The sequence below is a fragment of the Bombina bombina genome, chromosome 6 (genome assembly GCF_027579735.1).
Source record: "Bombina bombina isolate aBomBom1 chromosome 6, aBomBom1.pri, whole genome shotgun sequence".
NCBI lineage: Eukaryota > Metazoa > Chordata > Amphibia > Anura > Bombinatoridae > Bombina > Bombina bombina.
The window spans coordinates 954,219,650-954,247,345 of NC_069504.1; the positions used below are offsets into that span (position 1 = coordinate 954,219,650).

Below are 27,696 nucleotides of genomic sequence, written 5' to 3' on the forward strand. Positions count from 1 at the left end.
CAGAGCAGATAACTCTGAAACTCTTCTAGCAGAAGAAATTGCAACCAAAAACAAAACTTTCCAAGATAATAACTTAATATCTACGGAATGTAAGGGTTCAAATGGAACCCCTTGAAGAACTGAAAGAACTAGATTTAGACTCCAGGGAGGAGTCAAAGGTCTGTAAACAGGCTTGATCCTAACCAGAGCCTGAACAAATGCTTGAACATCTGGCACAGCTGCCAGTCTTTTGTGAAGTAAAACAGATAAAGCAGAGATCTGTCCCTTCAGAGAACTTGCAGATAATCCTTTCTCCAAACCTTCTTGTAGAAAGGATAGAATCTTAGGAATTTTTATCTTGTTCCATGGGAATCCTTTAGATTCACACCAACAGATATATTTTTTCCATATTTTATGGTAAATTTTTCTAGTTACAGGCTTTCTAGCCTGAATCAGAGTATCTATTACAGAATCTGAAAACCCACGCTTTGATAAAATCAAGCGTTCAATCTCCAAGCCGTCAGTTGGAGGGAAACCAGATTCGGATGTTCGAATGGACCCTGAACAAGAAGGTCCTGTCTCAAAGGTAGCTTCCATGGTGGAGCCGATGACATATTCACCAGGTCTGCATACCAAGTCCTGCGTGGCCACGCAGGAGCTATCAAGATCACCGAGGCCCTCTCCTGATTGATCCTGGCTACCAGCCTGGGGATGAGAGGAAACGGTGGGAATACATAAGCTAGGTTGAAGGTCCAAGGTGCTACTAGTGCATCTACTAGGGTCGCCTTGGGATCCCTGGATCTGGACCCGTAGCAAGGAACCTTGAAGTTCTGACGAGACGCCATCAGATCCATGTCTGGAATGCCCCATAATTGAGTTATTTGGGCAAAGATTTCCGGATGGAGTTCCCACTCCCCCGGATGGAATGTCTGACGACTCAGAAAATCCGCTTCCCAATTTTCCACTCCTGGGATGTGGATTGCAGACAAGTGGCAGGAGTGATCCTCCGCCCATTGAATTATCTTGGTCACTTCTTTCATCGCCAGGGAAGTCCTTGTTCCCCCCTGATGATTGATATATGCAACGGTCGTCATGTTGTCTGACTGAAACCTTATGAATTTGGCCTTTTGCTAGTTGAGGCCAAGCTCTGAGAGCATTGAATATCGCTCTCAGTTCCAGAATGTTTATCGGGAGAAGAGACTCTTCCCGAGACCATAGACCCTGAGCTTTCAGGGATTCCCAGACCGCGCCCCAGCCCACTAGGCTGGCGTCGGTCGTGACAATGACCCACTCTGGTCTGCGGAAGCTCATTCCCTGTGACAGATTGTCCAGGGTCAGCCACCAACGGAGTGAATCTCTTCTTTTGATCTACTTGAATCGTCGGAGACAAGTCTGTATAATCCCCATTCCACTGTCTGAGCATGCACAGTTGTAATGGTCTTAGATGAATTTGTGCAAAAGGAACTATGTCCATTGTTGCAACCATCAATCCTATTACTTCCATGCACTGCGCTATGGAAGGACGAGGAACAGAATTAAGTACTTGACAAGAGCTTAGAAGTTTTGATTTTCTGACCTCTATCAGAAAAATCCTCATTTCTAAGGAATCTATTATTGTTCCCAAGAAGGGAACTCTTGTTGACGGGGACAGAGAACACCTTCCATCCGTGAGATCTGAGAAAGGCTAGGACGATGTCCGTATGAGCCTTTGCTTTTGACAGGGACGACGCTTGAATCAGGATGTCGTCCAAGTAAGGTACTACTGCAATGCCCCTTGGTCTTAGAACCGCTAGAAGGGACCCTAGTACCTTTGTGAAAATCCTTGGAGCAGTGGCTAATCCGAATGGAAGTGCCACAAACTGGTAATGCTTGTCCAGAAAAGCGAACCTTAGGAACTGATGATGTTCCTTGTGGATAGGAATATTCCTATCCACAAGGAACATCATCAGTTCCTAAGGTACGCATCCTTTAAATCCACGGTAGTCATAAATTGATTTTCCTGGATAGTAGGTAGGATCGTTCGAATAGTTTCCATTTTGAACGATGGTACCCTGAGAAATTTGTTTAGGATCTTTAGATCCAAAATTGGTCTGAATGTTCCCTCTTTTTTGGGAACTATGAACAGATTGGAATAAAATCCCATTCCTTGTTCTCTTATTGGAACTGGATGTATCACTCCCATCTTTAACAGGTCTTCTACACAATGTAAGAATGCCTGTCTCTTTATTTGGTTTGAAGATAATTGAGACCTGTGGAACCTTCCCCTTGGGGGTAGTTCCTTGAATTCCATGAGATAACCTTGAGAAACTATTTCTAGCGCCCAAGGATCCTGAACATCTCTTGCCCAAGCCTGAGCAAAGAGAGAAAGTCTGCCCCCCACTAGATCCGGTCCCGGATCGGGGGCTATCCCTTCATGCTGTTTTGGTAGCAGTGGTAGGCTTCTTGGCCTGCTTACCCTTGTTCCAGCCTTGCATTGGTTTCCAGGCTGGTTTGGGTTGTGAAGTATTACCCTCTTGCTTAGAGGATACAGAATTAGAGACTGGTCCGTTTCTGCGAAAGGGACGAAAATTAGGCTTATTATTAGCCTTAAAAGACCTATCCTGTGGGAGGGCGTGGCCCTTTCCCCCAGTGATGTCTGAAATAATCTCTTTCAAATCAGGTCCAAATAATGTTTTACCTTTGAAAGGAATGTTAAGCAATTTTGTCTTGGAAGACACATCCGCTGACCAAGACTTTAGCCAAAGCACTCTGCGCGCCACGACAGCAAACCCTGAATTTTTCGCCGCTAATCTAGCTAATTGCAAAGCGGCATCTAAAACAAAAGAGTTAGCCAATTTAAGTGCTTGAACTCTGTCCATAACCTCCTCATACGAAGATTCTTTACTGAGCGATTTTTCTAGTTCCTCGAACCAGAAACACGCTGCCGTAGTGACAGGAACAATGCATGAAATTGGTTGTAGAAGGTAACCTTGCTGTACAAAAATCTTTTTAAGCAAACCCTCTAATTTCTTATCCATAGGATCTTTGAAAGCACAACTATCTTCGATAGGAATAGTAGTGCGTTTGTTTAGAGTAGAAACCGCCCCCTCGACCTTGGGGACTGTCTGCCATAAGTCCTTTCTGGGGTCGACTATAGGAAATAATTTCTTAAATATAGGGGGGGGAACAAAAGGTATGCCGGGCCTTTCCCACTCTTTATTTACTATGTCCGCCACCCGCTTGGGTATAGGAAAAGCGTCGGGGGGCACCGGAACCTCTAGGAACTTGTCCATCTTACATAATTTCTCTGGAATGACCAAATTGTCACAATCATCCAGAGTAGATAACACCTCCTTAAGCAGTGCGCAGAGATGTTCTAATTTAAATTTAAATGTCACAACATCAGGTTCAGCTTGATGAGAAATTTTTCCTGAATCTGAAATTTCTCCATCAGACAAAACCTCCCTCATGGCCCCTTGAGATTGGTGTGAGGGTATGTCAGAACAGTTATCATCAGCGTCCTCTTGCTCTTCAGTGTTTAAAACAGAGCAATCGCGCTTTCTCTGATAAGTAGGCATTTTGGATAAAAGATTTGCTATGGAGTTATCCATTACAACCGTTAATTGTTGCATGGTAATAAGTATTGGCGCACTAGATGTACTAGGGGCCTCCTGTGTGGGCATAACTGGTGTAGACACAGTAGGGGATAATGTAGTATCATGTTTACTCCCCTCATTTGAGGAATCATCTTGGGCAATATCATTATCTGTTGCATTACTGTCCTTACTTTGTTTGGACACTATGGCACAATTATCACATAAATTTAAATGGGGAGACACATTGGCTTTCATACATATAGAACATAGCTTATCTGATGGTACAGACATGTTAAACAGGCTTAAACTTGTCAACAAAGCACAAAAAACGTTTTAAAATAAAACCGTTACTGTCACTTTAAATTTCAAACTGAAAACACTTTATTACTGAATATGTGAAAAAGTATGAAGGAATTGTTCAAAATTCACCAAAATTTCACCACAGTGTCTTAAAGCATTAAAAGTATTGCACACCAAATTTCAGAGCTTTAACCCTTAAATTAACGGAACCGGAGCCGTTTTTACATTTAACCCCTATACAGTCCCAGAATGAGGCTCTGTCTATAACTAGAAAGGCCCCCATCTGAAAAAGGTGTCCAACACAGTGCCTGCCGTTTTTCTAAACGTTCCCCAAGATTATAATACCAATAATTAGTTAGAATCTGCATAATATGCCTAGTAAAGCAATTGTTTTAGCCCAGAAAAATGTCTACCAGTTTTTAAGCCCTTTTTGAAGCCCTTTATTCTTTTATGTTTAACTAAGAAAATGGCTTACCGGTCCCCATGAGGGGAAATGACAGCCTTCCAGCATTACATGGTCTTGTTAGAAATATGGCTAGTCATACCTTAAGCAGAAAAGACTGCTAACTGTTTCCCCCAACTGAAGTTACTTCATCTCAACAGTCCTGTGTGGAAACAGCAATCGATTTTAGTTACTGTCTGCTAAAATCATCTTCCTCTCACAAACAGAAATCTTCATCCTTTTCTGTTTCAGAGTAAATAGTACATACCAGCACTATTTTAAAATAACAAACACTTGATAGAAGAATAAAACTACATTTAAACACCAAAAAACTCTTAACCATCTCCGTGGAGATGTTGCCTGTGCAACGGCAAAGAGAAAGACTGGGGTGGGTGGAGCCTAGGAGGGATCATGTGACCAGCTTTGCTGGGACTCTTTGCCATTTCCTGTTGGGGAAGAGAATATCCCACAAGTAAGGATGACGCCGTGGACCGGACACACCAATGTTGGAGAAATTACACTCAGTCTGCTGCAGGATAGTTAAAGGTACATGAAACCCAATTTTGTTATTTCATGATATAGAAAGAGTATGCAATTTTAAATAACTTTCTAATTTAATTCTATTTTCTAATTTGCTTCATTCTCTTGAAATTATTTGCTGAAAAGCATATCTAGATAGGCTCATTAGCTGCTGATTGGTGACCGCACATAGATGCCTCGTGTGATTGGCTCACCCATGTACATTGCTATTTCTTCAACAAAGGATATATAAAAAAATTAACCAAGTTAGATAATAGAAGTAAATTGGAATGTTGTTTAAAATTGTATTCTCTACTTGAATTATGAAAGACATTTTTTTGGTATAGTGTCCCTTTAAGTAATACAATTATAGTTTTCCATTGTTCTCTCTATCTATTGAGCTTTAGTTTCCCAGACAAATTTAAGATAAGGAAGAAAGTCTGTGTACATAAAAGTGATAACATAGTGAGATATGATATTCCCTGAACTCAACCCATTGTAATAGGCTGTGGTTTAAAGCACAAAACCAGCTACTTCATATACACAAACCTGAAAATGCAATTTCTCATACATTTTATACTCTGCAGTTGGTATAACAAGTCATTGAACATACATTAATATAAAAACAATTGTATAGTGTACTGTCCCTTTAATCTAACAATGTTGGTTGTGCAAAGCTGGGAAATGGGTAGTAAAGGCATTATCTATCTTTTTAAACAGTAACATTTTTTGTGTAGACTGTCCCTTTAACTTTCAGCATCAAGCTTTGCATCTTTAACATAATTTGCTTTCTCTACTCTTTGGTACACGCCAGACAATATCTGCATGGATGACATCCGTTCAAGAACATCATCTAAACTTAAAGAATAGATCTTGTTCATAAAAATAATTATTTCAAGATTAAATTTATAGTGACAATATAAATTACACTTCTGCTTAGTGGGTGTTAATAAAACATGTCTGTCTAAATTATCTATAAAATGTCAAAGGTCCTAGGGTATAAATAATAAAAAAAGGATACAGTGAGGTCATAGCGTAAAGAAAGCAATTCGCCTCCCTGGTCCTTTAGGTCATAAATCAGCTTGGAATCTTCTCCATATTTTCCAGTTAATGTTTCCTGTACAAAATAAAAGTTGCAGAAAATACATAAAGTTAATTCAGTACAATTTACCTTATAAAAAGTACCACAACTTATAATTGTAATACTTTTCTGTTATTAACAACTTGTTTGATGCAACTGTTTTTCAGTAGTTAAATTCCGCCCACCACTTGCTTTATTTATAGGTATTAATCAAGACTTGTTACTGGAGTAGACAAAACTAGCCGTTGCCATTATGTTAGAAAAATCTGCATTGTTTTCCAGTTTGGTTGTCATAATTGGAATAAAACACAATTTTTTTTCTTTCACAATTCTGATAGAACATTACCTATATTAACATATTTGCTTTATTCTCCTTTGTTGAAGAAACAACATAAAACAGTATTTCTTCTGTTAAGTGTGATCAGTCCACGGGTCATCATTACTTCTGGGATATTACTCCTCCCCAACAGGAAGTGCAAGAGGATTCACCCAGCAGAGCTGCATATAGCTCCTCCCCTCTACGTCACTCCCAGTCATTCTCTTGCACCCAACGACTAGATAGGATGTGTGAGAGGACTATGGTGATTATACTTAGTTTTATATCTTCAATCAAAAGTTTGTTATTTTAAAATAGCACCGGAGTGTGTTATTACCTCTCTGGCAGAGTTTGAAGAAGAATCTACCAGAGTTTTGCTATGATTTTAGCCGGAGTAGTTAAGATCATATTGCTGTTCTCGGCCATCTGAGGAGTGAGGTAAACTTCAGATCAGGGGACAGCGGGCAGATGAATCTGCATAGAGGTATATAGCAGTTTTTATTTTCTGACAATGGAATTGATGAGAAAATCCTGCCATACCGATATAATGTCATGTATGTATACTTTACACTTCAGTATTCTGGGGAATGGTACTTCACTAGAATTACACTGTAAGAAATACATAAAGCTGTTTAATAACTAGAGATTATGTTTAACGTTTTTGCTGGAATGTAAAATCGTTTTCATTTGCTGAGGTACTGTGTGAATAAATGTTTGGGCACTATTTTTCCACTTGGCAGTTGCTTAATCTGTTTTTCTGACAGTTTCTGTTCTCCCTCACTGCTGTGTGTGAGGGGGAGGGGCCGTTTTTTGGCGCTTTTACTATGCATCAAATATTTCAGTCAGCAACTCATTGTATTCCCTGCATGATCCGGTTCATCTCTACAGAGCTCAGGGGTCTTCAAAACTTATTTTGAGGGAGGTAATTTCTCTCAGCAGAGCTGTGAGAATTATAGTTTGACTGAGATAAAAAACGTTTATTCTGTAATTTGTTTCCTGCTTTCAGAATTTGTTATCTTTGCTAATGGGATTAAACCTTTGCTAAAGTTGTGTTGTTTACAAGGATTGAGGCTATAACTGTTTCAATTTATTAATTTTCAACTGTCATAGATCTTCTGTGCTTCTTAAAGGCACAGTACGTTTTAATATTATTCTAATTGAATTGTATTTCCAAGTTGCAAGTTTATTTGCTAGTGTGTTAAACATGTCTGATTCAGAGGATGATACCTGTGTCATTTGTTGCAATGCCAAAGTGGAGCCCAATAGAAATTTATGTACTAACTGTATTGATGCTACTTTAAATAAAAGTCAATCTGTACAAATTGAACAAATTTCACCAAACAACGAGGGGAGAGTTATGCCGACTAACTCGCCTCACGTGTCAGTACCTACATCTCCCGCTCAGAGGGAGGTGCGTGATATTGTAGCGCCGAGTACATCTGGGCGGCCATTACAAATCACATTACAGGATATGGCTACTGTTATGACTGAGGTTTTGGCTAAATTACCAGAACTAAGAGGTAAGCGTGATCACTCTGGGGTGAGAACAGAGTGCGCTGATAATATTAGGGCCATGTCAGACACTGCGTCACAGGTGGCAGAACATGAGGATGGAGAACTTCATTCTGTGGGTGACGGTTCTGATCCAAACAGACTGGATTCAGATATTTCAAATTTTAAATTTAAACTGGAAAACCTCCGTGTATTACTAGGGGAGGTGTTAGCGGCTCTGAATGATTGTAACACAGTTGCAATACCAGAGAAAATGTGTAGGTTGGATAAATATTTTGCGGTACCGACGAGTACTGAGGTTTTTCCTATACCTAAGAGACTTACTGAAATTGTTACTAAGGAGTGGGATAGACCCGGTGTGCCGTTCTCACCCCCTCCGATATTTAGAAAAATGTTTCCAATAGACGCCACCACAAGGGACTTATGGCAAACGGTCCCTAAGGTGGAGGGAGCAGTTTCTACCTTAGCTAAGCGTACCACTATCCCGGTGGAGGATAGCTGTGCTTTTTCAGATCCAATGGATAAAAAGTTAGAGGGTTACCTTAAGAAAATGTTTGTTCAACAAGGTTTTATATTGCAACCCCTTGCATGCATTGCGCCGATCACGGCTGCAGCGGCATTCTGGATTGAGTCTCTGGAAGAGAACATTGGTTCAGCTACTCTGGACGACATTACGGACAGGCTTAGAGTCCTTAAACTATCTAATTCATTCATTTCGGAGGCCGTAGTACATCTTACTAAACTTACGGCGAAGAATTCAGGATTCGCCATTCAGGCACGCAGGGCGCTGTGGCTAAAATCCTGGTCAGCTGATGTTACTTCTAAGTCTAAATTGCTTAATATACCTTTCAAAGGGCAGACCTTATTCGGGCCCGGGTTGAAAGAGATTATCGCTGACATTACAGGAGGTAAAGGCCATGCCCTGCCTCAGGACAAAGCCAAAGCCAAGACTAGACAGTCTAATTTTCGTTCCTTTCGTAATTTCAAAGCAGGAGCAGCATCAACTTCCTCTGCACCAAAACAGGAAGGAGCTGTTGCTCGCTACAGACAAGGCTGGAAACCTAACCAGTCCTGGAACAAGGGCAAGCAGACTAGGAAACCTGCTGCTGCCCCTAAAACAGCATGAATTGAGGGCCCCCGATCCGGGATCGGATCTAGTGGGGGGCAGACTTTCTCTCTTCGCCCAGGCTTGGGCAAGAGATGTTCAGGATCCCTGGGCGCTAGAGATAATATCTCAGGGATACCTTCTGGACTTCAAATACTCTCCTCCAAGAGAGAGATTTCATCTGTCAAGATTGTCAACAATCCAGACAAAGAAAGAGGCGTTTCTACGCTGCGTACAAGAGCTCTTGTTAATGGGAGTAATCCATCCAGTTCCACGATCGGAACAGGGACAGGGGTTTTACTCAAATCTGTTTGTGGTTCCCAAAAAAGAGGGAACTTTCAGACCAATCCTGGACTTAAAGATCCTAAACAAATTCCTAAGAGTTCCATCGTTCAAGATGGAGACTATTCGGACAATTTTACCTATGATCCAAGAGGGTCAATACATGACCACTGTAGATTTAAAAGATGCTTACCTTCACATACCGATTCACAAAGATCATTATCGGTACCTAAGGTTTGCCTTCCTAGACAGGCATTACCAGTTTGTGGCTCTTCCATTCGGATTGGCTACAGCTCCAAGAATCTTCACAAAGGTTCTGGGTGCTCTTCTGGCGGTACTAAGACCGCGGGGAATCTCGGTAGCTCCATACCTAGACGACATTCTGATACAAGCTTCAAGCTTTCAAACTGCCAAGTCTCATACAGAGTTAGTGCTGGCATTTCTAAGGTCACATGGATAGAAGGTGAACGAAAAGAAAAGTTCACTCGTTCCACTCACAAGAGTTCCCTTCCTGGGGACTCTTATAGATTCTGTAGAAATGAAGATTTACCTGACAGAGGACAGGCTAACAAGACTTCAAAGTGCTTGCCGCACCCTTCATTCCATTCAACACCCGTCAGTGGCTCAATGCATGGAGGTAATCGGCTTAATGGTAGCGGCAATAGACATAGTACCCTTTGCACGCTTACACCTCAGACCACTGCAACTGTGCATGCTAAGTCAGTGGAATGGGGATTACTCAGACTTATCCCCTTCTCTGAATCTGGATCAAGAGACCAGAAATTCTCTTCTATGGTGGCTTTCTCGGCCACATTTGTCCAGGGGGATGCCATTCAGCAGACCAGACTGGACAATTGTAACAACAGACGCCAGCCTTCTAGGTTGGGGTGCCGTCTGGAATTCTCTGAAGGCTCAGGGACAATGGAGTCAGGAGGAGAGTCTCCTGCCAATAAACATTCTGGAATTGAGAGCAGTTCTCAATGCCCTCCTGGCTTGGCCCCAGTTGACAACTCGGGGGTTCATCAGGTTTCAGTCGGACAACATCACGACTGTAGCTTACATCAACCATCAGGGAGGGACAAGAAGCTCCCTAGCTATGATGGAAGTATCAAAGATAATTTGCTGGGCAGAGTCTCACTCTTGCCACCTGTCAGCAATCCACATCCCGGGAGTGGAGAACTGGGAGGCGGATTTCTTAAGTCGTCAGACTTTTCATCCGGGGGAGTGGGAACTTCATCCGGAGGTCTTTGCCCAAATACTTCGACGTTGGGGCAAACCAGAGATAGATCTCATGGCGTCTCGACAGAACGCCAAGCTTCCTCGTTACGGGTCCAGATCCAGGGATCCAGGAGCAGTCCTGATAGATGCTCTGACAGCACCTTGGGACTTCAGGATGGCTTACGTGTTTCCACCCTTCCCGTTGCTTCCTCGATTGATTGCCAGAATCAAACAAGAGAGAGCATCAGTGATTCTAATAGCACCTGCGTGGCCACGCAGGACTTGGTATGCAGACCTGGTGGACATGTCATCCTGTCCACCTTGGTCTCTACCTCTGAAACAGGACCTTCTGATACAGGGTCCCTTCAAACATCAAAATCTAACTTCTCTGAAGCTGACTGCTTGGAAATTGAACGCTTGATTTTATCAAGACGTGGATTTTCTGAGTCAGTTATTGATACCTTAATACAGGCTAGGAAACCTGTTACCAGAAAGATTTACCATAAGATATGGCGTAAATACCTATATTGGTGTGAATCCAAAGGTTACTCTTGGAGTAAGGTTAGGATATTGTCTTTTCTACAAGAAGGTTTAGAAAAGGGTTTATCTGCTAGTTCATTAAAGGGACAGATCTCAGCTCTGTCCATTCTGTTACACAAACGTCTGTCAGAAGTTCCTGACGTCCAGGCTTTTTGTCAGGCTTTGGCCAGAATTAAGCCTGTGTTTAAAACTGTTGCTCCACCATGGAGTTTAAACCTTGTTCTTAATGTTTTACAGGGCGTTCCGTTTGAACCCCTTCATTCCATTGATATAAAGTTGTTATCTTGGAAAGTTCTATTTTTAATGGCTATTTCCTCGGCTCGAAGAGTCTCTGAATTATCAGCCTTACATTGTGATTCTCCTTATTTGATTTTTCATTCGGATAAGGTAGTCCTGCGTACTAAACCTGGGTTCTTACCTAAGGTAGTTACTAACAGGAATATCAATCAAGAGATTGTTGTTCCTTCTTTATGCCCAAATCCTTCTTCAAAGAAGGAACGTCTACTGCACAACCTGGATGTAGTCCGTGCTCTAAAATTTTACTTACAGGCAACTAAGGAATTTCGACAAACGTCTTCTCTGTTTGTCATTTACTCTGGGCAGAGGAGAGGTCAAAAAGCTTCCGCTACCTCTCTTTCTTTTTGGCTTCGTAGCATAATTCGTTTAGCTTATGAGACTGCTGGACAGCAGCCTCCTGAAAGAATTACAGCTCATTCTACTAGAGCTGTGGCTTCCACTTGGGCCTTCAAGAATGAGGCCTCTGTTGAACAGATTTGCAAGGCTGCAACTTGGTCTTCGCTTCATACTTTTTCCAAATTTTACAAATTTGACACTTTTGCTTCATCGGAGGCTATTTTTGGGAGAAAGGTTCTTCAGGCAGTGGTTCCTTCTGTATAAAGAGCCTGCCTATCCCTCCCGTCATCCGTGTACTTTTGCTTTGGTATTGGTATCCCAGAAGTAATGATGACCCGTGGAATGATCACACTTAACAGAAGAAAACATAATTTATGCTTACCTGATAAATTCCTTTCTTCTGTAGTGTGATCAGTCCACGGCCCGCCCTGTTTTTAAGGCAGGTAAATATTTTTTAATTTATACTCCAGTCACCACTTCACCCTTGGCTTTTCCTTTCTCGTTGGTCCTTGGTCGAATGACTGGGAGTGACGTAGAGGGGAGGAGCTATATGCAGCTCTGCTGGGTGAATCCTCTTGCACTTCCTGTTGGGGAGGAGTAATATCCCAGAAGTAATGATGACCCGTGGACTGATCACACTACAGAAGAAAGGAATTTATCAGGTAAGCATAAATTATGTTTTTTTACAACTTAACAATAATTCAAATCCAATTAAAAAGGGACGTTATAGTCAAAATTAAACTATGATTGGATAGAGCATGCATTTTGAAACAACTTTGCAGTTTACTTCTATTATTAATTTTGACTAGTTCTCTTTGTATCCTTTGTTAAAGAGTAATCCAAGATGAACTCAGGAGCGTGCATGTGTCTCTAGCCATTTGGAAGCAGTGTTTGCAGTTGCCCCATTGTTTATAGCAATGTTATAACATAGATACAAACACTGCTGCCATAAAGTGATAAAGACATGTGCACGCTCCTGTGCTCCTATCAGCCAACCTAACAAGGGATATGAAGAAAACAAAGCACATTTTATAATGGAGGGTTCCAATCAGCCTAACAAAAGGATACCAAAAGAACAAAGCAAATTTAATAATAGAAGTAAACTGGAAAGTTGTTAAAAAGGGAATACTCTGTCTGAATTATGACAGTTTAAAGGGACACTCTACTTGTTATTGTTTAAAAAGAATAGGTAATCCCTTTATTACCTATTTCCCTGCTTTGCATAACCAACATTATTATAGTAATATACTTTATAACTTCTAAGTTTGCCTGTTTCTAAGCCTCTGCAATCCGTCCTTATCTCAGTACTTTTAAAAATATTTCAATACAGCCAGACAGTGCTAGTTCATGTGTGCCATATAACATTATGCTCACACCGGTGAATCATAATGGCTAAAATGAAATATTGTAAAAATCACTGAGATAAGGGACAGTCTGCATGGGGCTTAGATATAGGTAATCAGAGATAAAAATTATATAAATGTAACGGTGTTGGTTATGCAAAACTGGGGAATGGGTAATAAAGGGATTATCTATCTTTTTAAACAATAAAAAAAATCCAAGTAGACTGTCCCTTTAATTTATACTTTACTGTCCCTTTAAATAACAGGCAGCATGCCAATAAACTGGAATAGCTTTACAGCTGATATTTAATTAGAAGGGCACTTCTGACCTTCAGCTCAAATACAGGTGTGTCGATGGTCTCCGCACCATGGCGTTTGAAACAGTTGATAATAGTGTTGAACACCTTCTCTCGGATGGCCATCTGTTTAGGGTTATAATCCCGGGTTCCCTGAAATAACAAATATGTATGAGTTATATTATCACACTAGCAACTACAACAATGCTCTAGCATTGATTATAACCTTTACAATTAAAGGTTGCACCATTTATCACAATGATCACCTGCATCCTAGACACATGATCTTTCATTTAAAAAAAAGGGGCTACTTCCGTCTTGGTCTTGAGTCCTATAGAGCACCATCAGTCAAAAGCACTTGCCTGCTGGTGTTGCAGGTAATCGTCAATCACCTGCATCCTAGAGGGACATTAGACCATACATGTCAACGGGATGAATCCCCTCTTTCTAGTGAGAAGCAACATGTCTAGCACCTTGGCAAAGTGCCCTAGTTATGGGCTCCCTAATAGCTCTCCAAGCAATAGGAAGTAACAACTCTTCTGGGCACTGATCGTGTGATGTGCTTATATCATCATGTACTTCATAAGGAAAACACACATTTACTAAGGATACTAAAAATGTATAATGACAAACACGCTGGTGAGTACCATTGCCATTGTAAGCAATATAGCACATACACACAGCAGTGCGGGAAAATACGTGTATATGTATAATGCATGAACATATTTCTGGTCCAATTAAAGATTTAATGTCTTTATGTCTCATATATATATATATATATATATATATATATATATATATATATATCACATCAAAATGGTAGAATTTAGTAAAAGTATGCAAAGAAGACCAAGTTGCTGCTTTGCAAATCTGATCAACCGAAGCTTCATTCCTAAACGCCCAGGAAGTAGAAACTGACCTAGCAGAATGAGCTGTAATCCTCTGAGGCAGAGTTTTACCCGACTCAACATAGGCAAGATGAATTAAAGATTTCAACCAAGATGCCAAAGAAATGGCAGAAGCTTTCTGGCCTTTTCTAGAACCGGAAAAGATGACAAATAGACTAGAAGTCTTTCGGAAAGTCTTAGTAGCTTCAACATAATATTTCAAAGCTCTAACAACATCCAAAGAATGTAATGATTTCTCCTTAAAATTCTTAGGATTAGGACATAATGAAGGAACCACAATTTCTCTACTAATGTTGTTGGAATTCACAACCTTAGGTAAAAATTCAAAAGAAGTTTGCAACACCGCCTTATCCTGATGACAAATCAGAAAAAGGAGACTCACAAGAAAGAGAAGACAATTCAGAGACTCTTCTGGCAGAAGAGATGGCCAAAAGGAACAAAACTTTCCAAGAAAGAAATTGAATGTCCAATGAATGCATAGGTTCAAATGGAGGAGCTTGAAGAGCTCCCAGAACCAAATTCAAACTCCAAGGAGGAGAAATTGACTTAATGACAGGTTTTATACGAACCAAGGCTTGTACAAAACAATGAATATCAGGAAGATTAGCAATCTTTCTGTGAAAAAGAACAGAAAGAGCAGAAATTTGTCCTTTCAAGGAACTTGCGGACAAACCTTTATCTAAACCATCCTGAAGAAACTGTAAAATTCTCGGAATTCTAAAAGAATGCCAGGAAAAATGATGAGAAAGACACCAAGAAATATAAGTCTTCCAGACTCTATAATATATCTCCCTAGATACGGATTTACGAGCCTGTAACATAGTATTAATCACAGAGTCAGAGAAACCTCTTTGACTAAGAATCAAGCGTTCAATCTCCATACCTTTAAATTTAAGGATTTGAGATCCTGATGGAAAAAAGGACCTTGCGACAGAAGGTCTGGTCTTAACGGAAGAGTCCACGGTTGGCAAGAGGCCATCCGGACAAGATCCGCATACCAAAACCTGTGAGGCCATGCTGGAGCTACCAGCAGAACAAACGAGCATTCCTTCAGAATCTTGGAGATTACTCTTGGAAGAAGAACTAGAGGCGGAAAGATATAGGCAGGATGATACTTCCAAGGAAGTGATAATGCATCTACTGCCTCTGCCTGAGGATCCCAGGATCTGGACAGATACCTGGGAAGTTTCTTGTTTAGATGAGAAGCCATCAGATCTATTTCTGGAAGTTCCCACATTTGAACAATCTGAAGAAATACCTCTGGGTGAAGAGACCATTCGCCCGGATGCAACGTTTGGCGACTGAGATAATCCGCTTCCCAATTGTCTATACCTGGGATATGAACCGCAGAGATTAGACAGGAGCTGGATTCCGCCCAAACCAGAATTCGAGATACTTCTTTCATAGCCAGAGGACTGTGAGTCCCTCCTTGATGATTGATGTATGCCACAGTTGTGACATTGTCTGTCTGAAAACAAATGCACGATTCTCTCTTCAGAAGAGGCCAAGACTGAAGAGCTCTGAAAATTGCATGGAGTTCCAAAATATTGATTGGTAATCTCACCTCCTGAGATTCCCAAACCCCTTGTGCCGTCAGAGACCCCCACACAGCTCCCCAACCTGTAAGACTTGCATCTGTTGAAATCACAGTCCAGGTCGGAAGAACAAAAGAAGCCCCCTGAACTAAACAATGGTGATCTGTCCACCACGTCAGAGAGTGTCGTACAATCGGTTTTAAAGATATTGAGATATCTTTGTGTAATCCCTGCACCATTGGTTCAGCATACAGAGCTGAAGAGGTAGCATGTGAAAACGAGCAAAGGGGATCGCGTCCGATGCAGCAGTCATAAGACCTAGAATTTCCATGCATAAGGCTACCGAAGGGAATGATTGTGACTGAAGGTTTCGACAAGCTGAAATTTTAGACGTCTCTTGTCTGTCAAAGACAGAGTCATGGACACTGAATCTATCTGGAAACCCAAAAAGGTTACCCTTGTCTGATGAATCAATGAACTTTTTAGTGAATTGATCCTCCAACCATGATCTTGAAGAAACAACACAAGTCGATTCGTATGAGATTCTGCTAAATGTGAAGACTGAGCAAGTACCAAGATATAGTCCAAATAAGGAAATACCACAATACCCTGTTCTCTGATTACAGACAGAAGGGCACCGAGAACCTTTGTAAAAATTCTTGGAGCTGTTGCTAGGCCAAACGGCAGAGCCACAAACTGGTAATGCTTGTCCAGGAAAGAGAATCTCAGAAACTGATAGTGAGCTGGATGAATCAGAATATGCAGATATGCATCCTGTAAATCTATTGAAGACATATAATGCCCTTGCTGAACAAAAGGCAGGATAGTCCTTACAGTTACCATTTTGAATGTTGGTATCCTTACATAACGATTCAATATTTTTAGATCCAGAACTGGTCTGAAGGAATTCTCCTTCTTTGGTACAATGAAGAGATTCGAATAAAACCCCAGCCCCTGTTCCAGAACTGGAACTGGCATAATTACTCCAGCCAACTCTAGATCTGAAACACATTTCAGAAATGCTTGAGCTTTCGCTGGGTTTACTGGGACAAGGGAAAGAAAAAATCTCTTTGCAGGAGGTCTTATCTTGAAACCAATTCTGTACCCTTCTGAAACAATGTTCTGAATCCAAAGATTGTGAACGGAATTGATCCAAATTTCTTTGAAAAAACGTAATCTGCCCCCTACCAGCTGAGCTGGAATGAGGGCCGCACCTTCATGTGGACTTAGAAGCTGGCTTTGCTTTTCAAGAAGGCTTGGATTTATTCCAGACCGAAACTGCTCCTGAGGATGAAGGATCAGGCTTTTGTTCTTTGTTGAAACGAAAGGAACGAAAACGATTATTAGCCCTGTTTTTACCCTTAGATTTCTTATCCTGTGGTAAAAAAGTTCCTTTCCCACCAGTAACAGTTGAGATAATAGAATCCAACTGAGAACCAAATAATTTATTACCCTGGAAAGAAAGGGAAAGTAGAGTCGATTTAGAAGACATATCAGCATTCCAAGTTTTAAGCCATAAAGCTCTTCTAGCTAAAATAGCTAGAGACATAAACCTAACATCAACTCTAATAATATCAAAAATGGCATCACAGATAAAATTATTAGCATGTTGAAGAAGAATAATAATGCTATGAGAATCATGATCTGTTACTTGTTGCGCTAAAGTTTCCAACCAAAAAGTTGAAGCTGCAGCAACATCCGCCAAAGATATAGCAGGTCTAAGAAGATTACCTGAACACAAATAAGCTTTTCTTAGAAAGGATTCAATTTTCCTATCTAAAAGGATCCTTAAAGGAAGTACCATCTGCCGTAGGAATAGTAGTACGTTTAGCAAGGGTAGAGATAGCCCCATCAACTTTAGGGATTTTGTCCCAAAACTCTAATCTGTCAGACGGCACAGGATATAATTGCTTAAAAAGTTTAGAAGGAGTAAATGAATTACCCAAATTATCCCATTCCCTGGAAATTACTTCAGAAATAGCACCAGGAACAGGAAAAACTTCTGGAATAACTACAGGAGATTTAAAGACCTTGTCTAAACGTTTAGATTTAGTATCAAGAGGACCAGAATCCTCAATTTCTAATGCAATTAGGACTTCTTTAAGTAAAGAACGGATAAATTCCATTTTAAATAAATATGAAGATTTATCAGCATCAACCTCTGAGACAGAATCCTCTGGACCAGAAGAATCATTAGAATCAGAATGATGATGTTCATTTAAAAATTCATCTGGAGAAAGAGAAGTTTTAAAAGACTTTTTATGTTTACCAGAAGGAGGAATAACAGACATAGCCTTCTTAATGGATTCAGAAACAAAATCTCTTATGTTATCAGGAACACTCTGAACATTAGATGTTGATGGAACTGCAACAGGTAATGGTACTTTACTAAAGGAAATATTTTCTGCATTAACAAGTTTGTCATGACATTTAATACAAACAACAGCTGGAGGAACAGCTACCAAAAGTTTACAGCAGATACACTTAGCTTTGGTAGTTCCAGCACCAGGCAGCGATTTTCCTGAAGTATCTTCTGACTCAGATGCAACGTGAGACATCTTGCAATATGTAAGAGAAAAAACAACATATAAAGCAAAATTGATCAAATTCCTTAAATGACAGTTTCAGGAATGGGAAAAAATGCCAAAGAACAAGCTTCTAGCAACCAAAAGCAATGAAAAATGAGACTTAAATAATGTGGAGACAAAAGCGACGCCCATATTTTTTTAGCGCCAAATAAGACGCCCACATTATTTGGCGCCTAAATGCTTTTGGCGGCAAAAATGACGCCACATCCGGAACGCCGACATTTTTGGCGCAAAAGAACGTCAAAAAATGACGCAACTTCCGGCGACACGTATGACGCCGGAAACAGAAAAGAGTTTTTGCGCCAAAAAAGTCTGCGCCAAGAATGACGCAATAAAATTAAGCATTTTCAGCCCCCGCGAGCCTAACAGCCCACAGGGAAAAAAGCCAAAAAATTTTTAAGGTAAGAAAAAATGATTGATTCAAATGCATTATCCCAAATATGAAACTGACTGTCTGAAATAAGGAATGTTGAACATCCTGAGTCAAGGCAAATAAATGTTTGAATACATATATTTAGAACTTTATAAAAAAGTGCCCAACCATAGCTTTAGAGTGTCACAGAAAATAAGACTTACTTACCCCAGGACACTCATCTACATGTTGTAGAAAGCCAAACCAGTACTGAAACGAAAATCAGCAGAGGTAATGGTATATATATAAGAGTATATCGTCGATCTGAAAAGGGAGGTAAGAGATGAATCTCTACGACCGATAACAGAGAACCTATGAAATAGACCCCGTAGAAGGAGATCATTGAATTCAAATAGGCAATACTCTCCTCACATCCCTCTGACAGGAAAACCGGGCTCCAACCTGCTGCGGAGAGCATATCAACGTAGAATCTAGCACAAACTTACTTCACCACCTCCATAGGAGGCAAAGTTTGTAAAAACTGATTTATGGGTGTGGTGAGGGGTGTATTTATAGGCATTTTGAGGTTTGGGAAACTTTGCCCCTCCTGGTAGGAATGTATATCCCATACGTCACTAGCTCATGGACTCTTGCTAATTACATGAAAGAAATATGTAGTATACTTGCGTAGATTAAAGCAAACGCACATGGAAATACAAAGAGTCTTTTTGATTAAACCCAATGGTATTTGTGATTTTGCTTAAAAGTATGGAATTGGTCATTTTGTCTGAGTATCTAGAGCCAGTGCATGTATTAACCAATATATTTTTTTAAATAATCTAAATAATTTAAAAGTGACAATAAACACTAAATAAATGCTAGAAAGAATGATACATTCAAAGAAAAGATTAGTCTGAGAATAACATGTAGATGTATTTTTTCATTAGTTGTATAAATATTGACAAAATAAGTGTAAAGTGTCTATAAAACAATGGGAGCTGCCATGTTGTAACTTAAGTTACCTTCTCTGATGTGGCGAATTAGGGACAGTTATAAATAGGTCACTAGAGTGTGCAGCCAATGGCTGTGTGAAATATAATACTGTTCTGCACTTCCTTTTCTAACAGGAATGAAAAAGCTCACAATTTCAGAATGGAATTACAGGAAAATTGGACAAAATAAATCAAAGTATATTGCAGAGGGTTTTTTATATATATGATTTATCATTTTTTACTACCATCTCAAAGTGTTAAATGTCCCTTTAATACTGGACATCCATCCCCCATCATATTGTTCAACTATGAAATTGATCTAACATTCCCTTATATAGGGAAATGTATCAAGCGGCAGGTAGACAAGTTCGAGCACAGAACCTCTCTACAATCATTATTTGCAAAGCAGTCTTGCTTGTTGAAATTTAGGATTGTATAAGAGCTCTCTGGTGAAATCCCTTTACTCTCACACAGCCAATCATGTGAAAGTAGGGCCTGTCAACCACCCTGAATGAGCAAGGAACTGCTTCTTAAATATGTGGTCCCATACTCACTCGCGCACGTCTGCATTACAAAATTGCAGAAATACTTGCATTGGGCCTTGGGAGAGATGTGTATTAAAGGGACATGAAACCCATACGTTTTCTTTCATTATTTAGATAGAGTATGCAATTGTAAACATATCTTCAATTAACTTCTATTATCAGATGTTTCATTCTTTTGGTATCCTTCAGTGTTAATTCTGACGGCAAATTTCAATTTAGTCTTAGTTTTAGTCTTTTAACTAAAATGCCATTTAAGTTTTAGTCGTATTTTAGTCATCTGAATTGTTTTAGTTTTAGTCTAGTTTTAGTCGACTGAATCTCCAGTAGATTTTAGTCGACTAAATCTCCAGTAGATTTTAATCAACTAAAATCTAAGGGGTTTAGTTAAAGTGTAATGCATTATTTAAGCATTTCTCTATAATTTGCAAACTGATTATATACTCCAGGAGTAAACATAACACCTGTTATTATTTATGGTATTAAGGTTTAAACATGCAATACATAAACAGATTTAGACGTTGTGATATGTAACATCTTTATTAAACTTTAAAATATAAAAAAACAAACCTGTAAACTGTATTGGCTGTAATGCCATTGCACATATTACCCAATATAAAAACTTTAACAGTGCTCTGTTAATAATTAAAACAAGTATCAAGTAACTCAACACAACAAAAAGTTTCTGCAGCTAGCACAGGCACAGCATAACTTAAACCCATATTCATAGGTTATACTTATTTCTATAGGAAGAATCAATTAATTGTTCACAGATTCGAAAAAATGTCGGCAACGATATTAGCACTGCTCTAGAACTTCCAAACTCATTATATGCTCCTGGAGTAAAGGTTTATTAACCTGTTTTTATTTATGGTATTAAGGTTTGAACATGCAATACAGATTTAACTGTTGTGGTATGTAATATGTCTTTATTTAGCTTAAAATTTAATAAAATTAAGTTTAGTAAATTTTACAAAAGAGCAGTAATTGGATAGGGATTGATTAACACCATGCATAAAATGTTTTTGTCAGCAAATTTTGATTTAGTTTTAGTCATAGTCGTTTGACTAAAATGTCATTTTAGTTTTAGTCGTATTTTAGTCATCAAAATTTCTTTAGTTTTATAGTCATTTTAGTCTAGTTTTAGTCGACGAAATTAACACTGGTATCCTTTGAAGAAAGAACAGCAATGTACTACTGGGAGATAGCTGAACACATTGGGTGAGCCAATCACAAGAAGCATATATGTGCAGCCCCCAATAAGCAGCTAGCTCCTAGTAGTGCATTGCTGCTCATGAGTCTACCTAGGTATGCTTTTCTACAAAGGATGCCAAAAGAACAAAGCAAAGATGATAATAGAAGCAAATTGGAAAGATTTTAAAATTGCATTTTCTATCTGAATGGTGAAAGTTTAATTTTGACTTTAATGTCCCTTTAACACACAATTCCACAACCCGTTACCAAATTTTAAAAATCTATTTGTCATAACATAATCCTTATGTAATTTCCTGACTTGAAATTCCTGCAGAGCTGGTGTGTGGTTTCCTAACCAATATCAAAATATTTTTCATTATTTTTTTATGAGACTTGATTGCAACCCCTCTGTCCATTTTTTATTTTAATTTTTTTTTTAAACTGTTCATGGTATAATTCAGACAACCAAAGTCAGTTCATGGTATAATTCAGACAACCAAAGTCAGTTCATGGTATAATTCAGACAACCAAAGTCAGTTCATAGTATAATTCAGACAACCAAAGTCAGTTCATGGTATAATTCAGACAAACAAAAACTTCCATAGTGAAATAAAATCTGTGAGATTTGAAATGGAGGTTTCAACCAAAATCCAGCATAATTTTGGAACAGGAACGCCATGTAATGGCTCAACTGCAAGTAGACATTGAAGTGTTGATGTGGAAAATTATAGTTCTGTTGCAGGGTATGAACAGTATGCGACTGGTCTAGTACCACTCCTATGTTACACATTGAGACGCCATAATTCTGCCAGACGTGTGGATGCTCTGCTCAAAAACAGAACACAGTACAATTTTAAACATGGTTTCTAATCATACAAAAATATACCAATTTGTGAACAAAATCATTTAGATTCTCAAAAATACCATGTGTTGAGGCTGCTGTTACATTAAAGGGACATTCCAGATAAAATTTAAATGCACATAGATGAATTATATCTTTTAATAGAAACATATTTGCAATTTACATGTATTCTGGTAAAAGTTATCACCGTTTTAGTTTTAACATTTTTCTCTGCATATGAAGCATAGCTAGATATTCTCAGTGCACCAACATGTTAAATACTGTAGTTGATAAGACAGCCAGTGGGGCTTGTATCATGTACGCAATTAACAAATTGAGTCATTACCAGATGGTACAATCACCCTTAGTCTCTCTGAGTACTGTATTTAAAATGCTGGTGCACTGTGCATACTTAAATACATTTTTTTAAACAGCTATAGCTTTTATTAGAAGCATTTTTGCTAATACATGTACATTAAAAAATGCTTCTATTCTAAACTGAAATGCATCCATGTGGATTCCAATTTTGACTGGAATGTCCCTTTAATGCAAAAGGAAAGCTTATTTATTACAACCAAGTCAAAGATTTTCTCCAGAAAGAGTTGCAGTAATGAGAGCGGATTAAAAAAAATAATACGTTTATTTGCTTATATAGGTGACATACCTTAGCCGTCTTAAGTACAAATTTATGTTTGCCATCATCCGTGCCCAGTTGTGCCTTTAATTCAAGCAGCTTTGCAACTTCCTCATTAATCTGATACAAAATAAAAACAAGCAGAAAATATTTCCTTAGTTTTTATAATATATTTTTATTAACAGTAATCAGAGCATAAGAAATACCGGTCTTTCTAATACAGTTTTGTTAACATGCACTTTTTGTCTGAACTGTTGATTGTTTTTTCAAGATAAAATGGCTGCACAAGTCATAAAGGCAGACATAGTGGTAGCATGCAGCATAGTAATGACAGCCATAAGATACATTCATTACTATACTGCACCGATCATATATACGCAATATAGGAGGTCACTAACTACCACTACTCAGTATGTGCAATATCTGTACTGCGCAAGCGTGCAAAGTAATGTGTAACTTGTAGTGCCTGCTGGTACACAGCTTGTGCTAAAGGTAGTACGTCCTGAGATCTAGGTCTCACTGTGGTCTTTGGGAGATGTTGCCCAATCCACCAAAGAAGAATACTTGATCTCACCTGACCTCTCTGGTCATCACATTAGCAGCTATGGAAAATTTGTATGACTAATTTGTAAGAATTTTTTTTATAAGGTCTGTAACAAAATAAACTCCTATAATTATTTTAATTAAGGTAAATAGACAATAAAATGTGCAAGTCTTTAGCTCTGTCCTTAGTATTTATTTATTTCCACCATCACTTTTATCACTCATGTTCCGTCAATTTCGTGTCATTCTCTAAACCAACTGCTTTAAACTCCGGTCTATGGGTCTCATTTTCACTAAAGCACAAGTCTGCATCCTTTTTTATTTTAGTAAGTCGCTTGCACCTGGGCAAATTCCAACAGCCTAACTGTTTTTTTAGTATTAAGATGTCAATGTTAAACTGTAGCTTGGCCACATTTTTTTATGAAAGCAGGATATGAATGTTGTACTTTATCTACTGACATATTATCAAAAAAATAATAGTTTAATACAAAAGCCAGTTTGTCTGGTACTGAGCAGCACATCCCCTCCCAAGCATCAAAGAGGGTTTCACTTTTCATAAAGCAGAGTATAGGATGAACCCCTCCCCATGAAATGTGAAAGCTGATGAAACAGCAACCAGGATTTCAGCATCCATGTCTAGGATTACAGCCTATACAACTGGTACTGTAAGAAACTGAAATACTATGAGGTAGATTATATTTCAGTTGTAATCATTACAACTCTAGTAATAGAGAAGCATCAATGGAAGTTTTTTCTTGCTACTAACAGCTCTTAAGCTTTACTACTTGGATATAATTTACCTATACTGAACTCAATTTTTTTCCTTCATGATTCAGGTTGAGCACGCAATTTTAAGCAACTTTCTAATTTACTCCTATCATCAATTTTCTCTTGGTATCTTTATTTAAAAAAATCAGGAATGTAAGCATAGGAGCTGGCCCATTTTTGGATCAGCACCCTGGATAGCGCTTGCTGATTGGTGGCTACATTTAGCCACCAATCAACAAGCACTACACAGGTGCAGAACCTAAATTGGGCCGGATCCTATGCTTACATCCCTGCTTTTTCAAATAAAGATACCAAGAGAACGAAGAAAAAATGATAATAGGAGTCAATTAGAAAGTTGCTTAAAATTTCATGCTCTGTCTGAATCATGAAAGAAATTTTTTTTTTGGGTTCAGTGTCCCTTTAAGGTATTCCTCACTAGAATTACTAGTGTCATGCTAAAATCTAGCGTTCACAGCATTCCAGTGCTGATGTATTCACACGTGTAGTAACTCTCCATCACATATCTACAGTGAAACCTAGGTTACAAAATATTGTCACCCATAATTATAGAGAGGTGCATGAAATGTATATATTTTAACAACTTTATTGAGTTACTACAAACTGTAGATTTATTTTTCGAATCCCTCAAAACCATCAGGAATTAAGAAAATCAGGGATGCTCTTCGGAATGATATTACATTACACCTGTCAAACCATACATTTCTATCATTGAGTACTTTAACAAGACAGACCTAAGTACTGTACAACAGTGTTTCTCAACCTCGGTCCTCAACTACCACCAACAGGCCAGGATTTCATTATAGCTGAACCCGTGCACAGGTGGTGTAATCAGCTGATCAGTAACCATGGTTACTAACCTGCTCTCACCCATCAGCTGATTATTTCACCTGTGCACTGGTTCAGCTAGAATGAAAACCTGGCCTGTTGGGGGTACTTGTGGACGGAGGTTGAGAAACAATGCTGTACATCTGTATGTGCAGCTAAGTAGTATATCACGCCTCAAGGAATGGGGAAGCACTCTCAATGTGCATTATTTTTGAGGCAAGGGTCCCAATGCTCCATTACAAATAGGCAACAGACCCCTTGTTTAACCCCTTAATTACCAGCGATGTACCCCCTTTTTATAGGAGTGATGTTTTCAATAGTGTGCTATTTTAACAAGCCTTTAGGAAGGAGAGAGAACCATCTGAAAGACCTGCGCTATTATACCCACACAATCCCTTAATGACCAGTGACTTACACGGTATATCACTGTCGTTAAGGGGTTAAAAGGATGAATCCATATTTTTCTATGTTATTATATTAGCACATATATAGCGGTTGCTACAATATACAAACAACAAAAGGTTGTACTTTAATTATTTAGCTTGCATTTGTATCCTGAGAACTGAGAGGACCCCCCCTGCAACCCCCAGAGATGCTGAACTACAGGATTCAGATATCTAAGTGAGAAACATGCAATGCAGTTTGATTAGTTCTGGTGCTTATTTACCTGTTCCTAACTGGCCACAGATAAGAAAAAGCACATTCAAGCGTCATATGCGTGGACTGCAAAACTAGGCAAATATTGCTAATAAATGACAGCATGGAATGCAGTGCATTAATTGCTAATACATATTCTTTTTTTTTTTTTTTTTAAATTAAGCGGTCCCAATAAAGGATCTTTAAGGGAAAGAAGCTGTTTAATTTGCAATTAATCGATCATTTTGTAAACAAGGTAAGTACTACTGATAATGCACATACATTATAGTAACCTTACTCATTAGCACATATTGCACATGCAAAACATAAAAGCAGGTAACACTCATTTGTGAGAGCCAGGTTCCCACAGAAGCATTTTGTATCAGCATACAGCGATATGAATTAGACAACTATGTTTTAATAGTGATTATGAACCTGCACGCCAAATAGATACAAATTGCAGTTACCAAGACTGCATTTGACAGGTCTCCTAATAAGCACATGGCAGCCACATCTTATAAAGATAAACCTGCAGGATATTACACAGACGTGTGCATATTGTATACCCTACTATTTCACATTACAAGCTATATACCCACTCACCAATATGGCCTAGAATCCCAGTTCAGTATACTGCTTCTGTAACCAACCCTTCTCGGCTAGTCTCCTACTCCAGCCCCCGGTGCGCGATATGGCCTACACAATTTGCGATACCTACCTGTTCCGAGCTAGCTTTTTCCTGCTTCAGCTTCCTCACTTTTTCTCCCTGCAGTTTTACAGACTCCTCAAGCTGTGTTCTGTCCGCCATGGTGATCATGAAAGCCGGCTGTAAACAATACGCATGCGGAACCCCGGCTTCAAGTCCCAGCCTCTACCCTCTCGATGTCATAACGCTGCGCATACAACAACCACATGCTTTTTACTGATACATATGGCATGGTACACTTTACTAGGGACGCGATAGGGTTAAGGCTTCTGTTTTAGAAGTTTGTGTCGTTGTTTTGTAATAAACGTTAGTAAATACTGGAAGGCGATGCTATTCGCTTTATCTTGCAACTTATGAGCAAAAACTATGAATAAAACGTAAACGTTATTAACCTCTTCAGTACAGAGACATTTCAAACTCTTAATGCAATTTATTTCTGTCTTTTCTGTGTTACTAGCGTATATGTCCAACATCCCAAAAACTCCAACAAAACAATACATAGATTATTAAAATGACAGTGTACTCTTGATAGTTTCTCTTTCTAATGTAATATTATTGATTCTAACCCCAATTTTTTTCTTTCATGATTCAGTTAGAAGCAGGGGTCAGCAACCCCATCCCAGATGTTTTGTAACTACATTTCCCATGATGGTGAGACACTCTTTAGGCTATCTGAGCATCATGGGAAATGTAGTTCCAAAACATCTGGCCCAAAGTTGCTGACCCCTGAGTTAGAGCATGCAATTTTAAGCAACTTTCTAATTTACTCCTATTATCAATTTTCTTCATTCTCTTGCTATCTATATTTAAAATACAGGAATGTAAAGCTTAGGAGCTGGCTCATCCACATACTAAAATACAGTCTATTTTGTATTGTAAAATGTAAAATATGTTTAATTGTGCTGTATTGTAATAACCATATTTATTATAGAAGCAAATTAAGTGTTATTGATAAAATAAAAATAGTATTTGTTGCTGGTGCAATTACAGTTTTATGAGGGCACAGTGGCTGTATTTGATGCAAATTTAAAGCAGTTAAATGTGTTTCTTTTAGTCAAAATGTCAATGCCACTGTGAAACTGCAGAACCATTCATCTTATTTAAGATATGTTTTGGCTTTCTGCTAGTACCAAACAGGTAGTGGGGACATAAGTGTTCATTGTTGTTTGGGTCTAGTGTGTCTCACAGCTGCAAAAAAATGGGATGGGGGGCATGAAGCTAGTGTGAGTGTTAATTAATGTATCTTAGCTGTCACACATATATACACAGTTAAGACTGTAGAATGATATATATATATATATATATATATATATATATATATATATATATATATATATATATATATATATATATATATATATATATATATAATAACCATCCGTAATGAGAAAATGTTACATTTCCCTGTCCCCAAACATTTCGCACAAATGGGCTATCAGGCTAACCAGCTAAGGTTCATGATTATTGATA

The 27,696-nt window shown here is 38.8% G+C and overlaps 1 protein-coding gene across 1 annotated transcript in view; it reads right to left on the reverse strand.

Moving 5' to 3' along the window:
• The window catches only part of HARS1 (histidyl-tRNA synthetase 1), a 115,221-nt gene extending 88,827 nt beyond the window's left edge, over positions 1-26,394 (reverse strand). Inside the window, 4 exon segments of the mRNA XM_053718603.1 lie at positions 5,837-5,932; positions 13,175-13,294; positions 22,758-22,847; positions 26,239-26,394. Of these exon segments, the coding sequence (XP_053574578.1) occupies positions 5,837-5,932; positions 13,175-13,294; positions 22,758-22,847; positions 26,239-26,337 (405 nt within the window). The 5' untranslated portion in view covers positions 26,338-26,394.
• Positions 26,395-27,696: the final 1,302 nt, after the last annotated feature.